The 7,255-nt window shown below is 41.2% G+C and overlaps 1 protein-coding gene across 1 annotated transcript in view; it reads left to right on the forward strand.

Moving 5' to 3' along the window:
* LOC117494013 (V-set and transmembrane domain-containing protein 2-like protein) overlaps positions 1-4,473 on the forward strand; it is a 58,657-nt gene extending 54,184 nt beyond the window's left edge. The window contains exon 4 of the mRNA XM_034144635.1: positions 2,849-4,473. Coding sequence (XP_034000526.1) covers positions 2,849-3,298 — 450 coding nt within the window. The 3' untranslated portion in view covers positions 3,299-4,473. The remainder of the gene's footprint in view (positions 1-2,848) is intronic.
* Positions 4,474-7,255: the final 2,782 nt, after the last annotated feature.

A 7,255-nucleotide genomic window follows, 5' to 3' on the forward strand; every position in this document is an offset into this window, starting at 1 on the left:
TGCAGCAGTATGAAAACATGCCTGATGAATAGTGCTACCAAACAGCATTAAGCTAATTGTCACACACACACATGCAGGGAGCAGCAAACACACATACTGCATGCTACCGTCACAAAGAGGAAGGTGGATGATAAACAAAGTTGTATTTATATCTCAGTGCGTCACATGCCACGATGTCCCCAGACTCTCATCATCTCAACAGTGCTTATCTTTGTACTTGCAAAGCTTTTACTTCTACTTTAAAAGCCACAAATATATTTTTTAAGCAGCAGCTTTGTCTGAGTGTGTGTGTTTGTGTGTGTGTAGGAGTAATTTGCTGAGAGTTGCTCTAGAGTGAATCCAGGCTTCAATACATCTTTGCTGAAGCTCTCATATTCTTTGTACCTCTCTATCACTGCATGTATCTGTCTTCCAAAATATGCATTATTTATGATAGGCATCCATAGAGTTCAGAGATATATTGTGTTTTACTAAGTCTGCCTAAATGAACATATTAAAACAACTAAAAGATAAAGTATACGATGTTCTCTTACCCTATTTATTCTATAGTTACCTAGTTATTTATAAAATATACAAAAAAACTGACATACTGTATATGTCGAAAATATTTAAAAAAAAAATACGTAGTATCGTATGTTGAAAATATGTATGTCGAAAATCTATAAAAAAAACGACATATAGTATGTCAAAGATATATAAGAAAACAACATAGTAAAGTATGTCAAATACGCAAAAAAACGAGGTAGTATATTATGTAAAAAATATTTTTTAAACGGCATAGTATAGTATGTCGAAAATATGCAAAAAACTACGTAGTATTGTATGACGAAAATATATTTCAAAAACGAGTTTTCCCTGAAGTTAGCTCGCTAAGCGAAAATCCGGCTTCTTAGTACAGGCCTCTGGAAGAGCATCAGGACCAGGGCCGTTTCCTGGACCTGGAAACATTCGAGGCTTAGCGGCGGCGCCAGAGATTTTCTTTTGGGGGTGCTGTGGGGTAGCTTGACGTTTCATAGAGGGTGCTCAAACATGTAGGGTTTCCCATTAAGGTACCGGGCGACAGTGGAATTTTCTACTGCAACACTCCCCACGCAAATACACAGTGTACCTGCAACTGTTACAATGAAGGCTCGATAATCAGCTCACAGCATATAGGTGTAAGCAGAGGTAAAGTGGGCGGACCTAACATCCTCTAGGGGGGTCCTCACCTCCTCTAAGGGGGTCCGGGGGCATGCTCCCCCGGGAAGACTTTTTTTTAAATATTGAAGTTAAATGCATCAATCTGGTGCACTTTGAGAGCAACATTAAGAGATCTATGGATACATCTCTCAACACCCATATGAAACAGAACTGTAAACAGATTTACTTTTTCTTTATGGATATTTTACTAATCACTCCCCTTTTAAACTGTATTCTTGTTTTACTGTCATATAGTATTTCATAACTGTTTTTCATTTATTCTCTTATTTTTTTTATAACTATAATGATCGTGTGAAGATGTGCCTCGGAAATAATCTTTTACATAATTTGTGACCAAACCGTTTGAGACCCACTGAGATAACTTAGACTTAAGTTAACTATCTAAACAGTCCTTTAGCTCACCTGAGTCTCTCAGTCTGACTGGAGAGGACTCTCCTTCAGCTTGTTGTGGAAACAGCTCCTCCGTTAGTGCAGCTAGCTAACCAGATACTAACAACACGGTCCCTTCCCCTGGTGCCCCTGGTGCCCCATGGTCCCTGCTGGCACCGGTGCGCTCTCTCTCTCGCTCAATCACACTAAATGCGCTATTGCCACACAATACACAGAGCCGAGCTTGAATGAAACACAGAGACCCAGAAGTACTTGTACTGTATTTCCATGATGCAACTCTCTGATTGGTCTGGTGTCTTGCCTCTGTTGCATTCACTGAACACGGGAAATTACAATCCTGCCGTCCTCATAGTGTCATGATGAGGTTGAGGTAAAGCATGGTTAATGTATTATATTATTGAGGGAGAATTGTCATGCTAAAGCCCAGGCCAGGCGACGCCACTGATCAGGACACACTGTTTTAGGCATATTATAGCTATGTGATTAACATGATGATTCAGCCTCCATGGAGATAGACGTGGGTCTTACTGTAGCTAATCTGAACTGAACATTGTATACTGCTTTGAACCGGTATGCCTCCATCTTGTGATTGTAACACTCTCTTGTAAGCATGTGAAGGACACTGTTCAGGAATTAGTTGTCCCATATGCTCTGTATGTGATCACTACTTCCATTCTTGAGAGGATGATAAATACATGTATCCTGATATTGAAGCTCAAGCCGGTCCGAGTGATATTTTTTCTAACGACATATTATATTATGTCAGAAATATACAAAAAGACCACATTGTTTGGTATGTCGAAAATATATTATGAAACTATGTAGTATAGTATGTCAAAAATGTGCAAAAAAATTATGTGGAAAATATACAAAGAAAAGACATAGTATGTCTAAAATATACTGTATACTGTCATTTACAATAATATGACTTTTCTATTATTTTAGGACATGTTATATGACTTTTCTATTATTTTTTGTATCAATTTGTTCATGACCTTCCTTCAACACACTACGCTATGACATTTTTATAGTATTTCCGACATACGCAACTATGGATGTTTTTCACATTTTACGACATATTACTTTTTTATTACTTTTTTCCACATGCTATCCCTTTACTTTTTGAATGATATTTTTGACATTATCCTGTAATTGCCAAATATGTGGCCACCAAAAGTTCTTCAAGCTTGTATTAAGTAGGTTTATTTCCCGGTGTAATCAAATTATTTATTTATTTTCATCTGTTTATCTCTACCAGGTTGTTAAGGTTGTAGGAAGCAACATCTCCCATAAACTGCGGCTCTCCCGGATCAAGACGTCGGACGAGGGCACCTACGAGTGCCGCGTCATCGACTTCAGTGACGACGTGGGCTCGCGCCACCACCGCGTCAGAGCCCGCCTGCAGGTGGTGCCAGAGAGCGCCGTCAGAGAGGGAACCAACAGCGACAACTTCGAAGCCCTGGACGACACCAAGGGAGGGGCCGCATTCGAGGACGAGTCCCACGGCGGTGCCAAAGAGCACGTCCATCACCAGAGCCACGGGAACCACCAGGAGCACGGCAGGCGGCCATCGGCGGCGGCGGCCCCCCCCCACGGCCACAGCCACAGCGGCAGCAGCCAGCAGCACAAGGCGGGCAGGGAGCTGAGGAAGAGGGACGTGGACAGGAACCACAATGACTGCTCCAACGAGCCAAGCTGCAAGCTGTAGACATTATTACACCTGAGTGATAGATTACACAAGGATTGCATTACATGATGTGTGTCACCGCATAAAAAGCTATTCTTCCCACACAGTGCGAGCGTGTGCACAAATCCAGAATGCCTAGAAATGGCTTATTCAGGGCACGGTGCTGTAAACTGTGCTGGGGAACGTAGCTTTTTCTTGCTGTGCATGGGACTGTCTGCTTCACGACGTTCAGCAAAGAGGGGCTGATGGGTAGATCTAAGCAGCTCCATTGTTTCTGGCCTCAGCTCTTATTTAAAAACAAAAAGACTTACTATAACTCGACTCTTAAGATACTGTAAATGACACAACCCTGCTTTCAGGCTCATTCTTCTTCCACTGCCTTACTCTTTCGTTTAATACACCCTCAGAAAAAAAGGATTTAAACTTTTTGCAACTGGGTCTATGCCCAGTAAAAGAAAAATGTTCCTTTTCTTCTAAGAGTGCACTGAATGAAGCTAAAGCGCCAGTAATTCTTCCCTGGATATCTTTTTCCGAGTCTGATTCCTTAGCGTTTTTACATTCATCTGCATCTTTTTTATGTTTTAAACAACGATCACGAATCTGTATGCAGCTGATTCTTCAGCAATGTATTCTGTGTTTACTCGCAGGGGAAAGAAACATGCTTTCTTCAGCAGAAACTCATCAAGGTCCCAGAGCTGCAGTGCTCATCAAGGACAGATACAGCCTCAATTCATTTGCCTTGGAGTGAATACAGTGGCGGTGTGGAAAGTGTGGGATTTCTAACAAAGCACAGGCTGTATATTCTTCTTTTGAGATCATTAATCTGCAGCCCAACAGAAAATGTGATTTTTGTTCACCGCCTCCGCAGGTTAAATCCATTCATGGCTATTCAGGCTGAGAGAAATCAATCATAGGGAAGATTAACAGTTTGGAAAGCCATGAAAAGATCAAAATCTGTGCTACTAAACTTAAAAATCTGACTTGGTGTGCCTCTGAATATACTCCTTCTTGTCTAGAAATCAATGAAACCAAATTATCTTTTTGGGAAGAGTGTTGCTATATTCCTATCCAAGCTTAGTTCCCTTATTTAAAATGCTCATCAATCATTTAAAAAGCCTCAATCCTCTCCACTACAAGCCTCTAATCCACTCTGTATATATGACTGTATAATATGAAATAAAGTGAGTGCATGTTCAGTAATTTTCTTAAAAACTTTTTCAACCAACCATACACAAAGACAGTGTTAGGGTATTTTGTCATTTATGTATTCGGTTAAATAAAGAAATATCCATTCTTTTTTTTTTCTACTTTAAAGTCCTTTCAAATTGTTTTTAAAAGCAGTTTTCTGTTGCTTTACTGCTCTCCAGAAGTGCTGTACAGACCGATGAATGACATATTCTTTTCATAGCTGCACAGAAAGGGGTTCCCCTTATGTATCTTAGTACTTAAAGCAGTATTTATGAAACTACTGTACTGTATGTGCAAGGCCGCCAACATGAGTGTTACCTTCTTTCAAGCGTGGAATTACTTTTGTGCAGTTCAGGAAGATTGGAAAAGCCGTTTTACATCTGCCAGTTTTGTAACTCGATGATAATCTCTTTGCTTGCGAAAAGCATTCTGAAAGGGTAAAATGGGACAAAGTGAAAGTGGGAAATAATACCGGATACAACCTTGAGCTTCTTGAAAAAAAAAAGAGAGAAATGTTGTTAGGGAAACACTTGTATTTATATACGGAAGAGGATTAGGGCCACAGGAAAAAAAATGTGGGGATGTTAAAATGTATTTTTATTTTTTTTAAGTCAGAATTCTGACTTTTTTTCTTAGAACAAAAATAAAACATTTTTTTTCACATCCCCAAATCATTTTTTTCATGTGGCCCTATTCCTCTTCCATTGGCTCTTGATACTGCCTCAAAATAAAGTGTGTCTCAAGGCCATGCGGGGCTTTACTTCTCTGCTCCATGACAGGAGTACACCCCTCCTGTTATTGTTGGCAGACCCAGTAATCTGAGAGGGTGGAGCAATGATCAGTGAGTGGGGTTGTTTTTATTCCAACGACGATTTGATGTTTTGTAAAGATTCTAAGAAGTCACTGTAAGAAAAAAAGAAGGAAACATGTACATTTCTTCAAGAATGTTTGGTCTCACTCTTAAGTGTATGGCTTTATCAAATGAAATAAATTGTATATGAAACAACAGTGAATCTATGGTCATTTTCTTATTGATTTAATGGGTATGAAAATATCCAAAAGGTTAGTGTGGGTATTCGTCTACGTTAGCCTGGGTTTAGCTTTGGTCCCTGCTAGTGTGCGTTAAGGAAAAACATTAGGCGGTGTGTAATCGGTGCTGCCACAGCCCCACTCCCATGCTGCTGATGACTAATGGTGCCACTGGCAGCCCTGGCAGCAGGATAAATAGCAACAGCGCAGTAAGAGATAAAGAGGCGCTCTGCTAGCGTTAAGCCAGGCCAGCTAAATACAAAACACGTGGCGATCGTGTTTCACTCTAGAAGCCTCATACATTCATTACGGAGCGATGAGGCGCGGCTCCGGGGTTCTCCCGTCAGCGAGGTGAGGAGATAATGGAGGTGGCTTCCTGTTTCCTTCATTTTAAACATCCCCTGCTCCCTGTAGGGCTCTGAGTGATAACAGGTACAATGTTAGATCGGCCGCTATCCCTCTCATGAGGCGTTCAATTCCTTTGTGCTTACACAACCTGCCTGGTGCACCCTGTGGCCTTCAAGGAGCCACACCTGCAGACAGCGTTTCAGATGTGGGTGATGGGAGGAGAGCTCAAAGGTTAGTGAGAGAATCGTCCATCATCATTTATTTTTGTAGACTTAAAGGGGTCCTATTATGCTAATTCCATAGGTTCCATAATTGTAATTTATGCCTCCACTGTGACATGTTTCCATGCTTTAATGTTCAAAAAGGTATTTATTTTCCTCAAACTGCCTGTGCTGCAGCACCTCTTTTCACCCTCTGTCTGAAACCAGAGCCCGTGCAATACCGAACCCGCCCCGCCACCCGCACATATTGCCAATTAGTTCCGCAAACTGACCCGACCCGTCGGCACAAGATCCGCAAACTGACCCGAACCCGCATATCCTATGAGCAGTGAAAAAATGCAATTATTAACAACGCAGCTGCGTATTTGGCTCAAAAAGCGTGGGATGTTGGTTATTTTCTCCATCTAGGATGACACCAAAAGCCTCCCAGACGTTGGATTTCGCTCTCGAGGAAGAGTTATTGACAATGCTGTATTCTCCGCTAGAGAGCTTCACCTCAGCCATTTCGAATGTGGCGCGCTCAGCAGCAGATTGATGCGGTGCAGAGGTTATGATTATGCGCGGTCCCGAGGGGAAGAGGTCTGAGGATTTAAACATTAAATTAAATTATTATTATTTTAGTATATTTATTATGCAACACCCGCGACCCGACCCGCTTCTTCTTTGTTTTACCCAGAACCGAACCCGGAAAAAAATGTTTGAAAAAATACCACCCGCGAATCACACTTTTTGCGGGTCACCTGTCGGGTACCCGACCCGATGCAGGACTCTGGTGTGGGTGTTTGTGTGTGTGTTTTATCTGATCCGGATGGTTACTAATTCCTTTTCTTGATGGCGGTCATTTTTGACCGGGAACACCATGGGTGTTACAAAGTTGACTAAATCATCCAAAATGCAATGACAGTGGTGATCAGCAATTATATATGTTCAAATGTCTACTGTGAAGGATATCATAAAGCCTTAATGCAATCGAATGTAAAACAAAAAAGTTATGATTGATTAAAGTAGTAAATTGGTCAGATTTGACCCGAAGACAACAGGAGGAGTAAGCTAATTCAAAGAAAATACTTTACTACCCCGTTTGTGGCATTTTATATAATTTTGTGCAGCTCCCTCTGAAGGCATAAAATGCTTGAGTCGCATTTATGCAGAACTATTTCAAAGGCCTGTAAACAGTCTTTGAAGTGTAACA

Source organism: Trematomus bernacchii, unplaced genomic scaffold, assembly GCF_902827165.1.
Source record: "Trematomus bernacchii unplaced genomic scaffold, fTreBer1.1, whole genome shotgun sequence".
Lineage (NCBI taxonomy): Eukaryota > Metazoa > Chordata > Actinopteri > Perciformes > Nototheniidae > Trematomus > Trematomus bernacchii.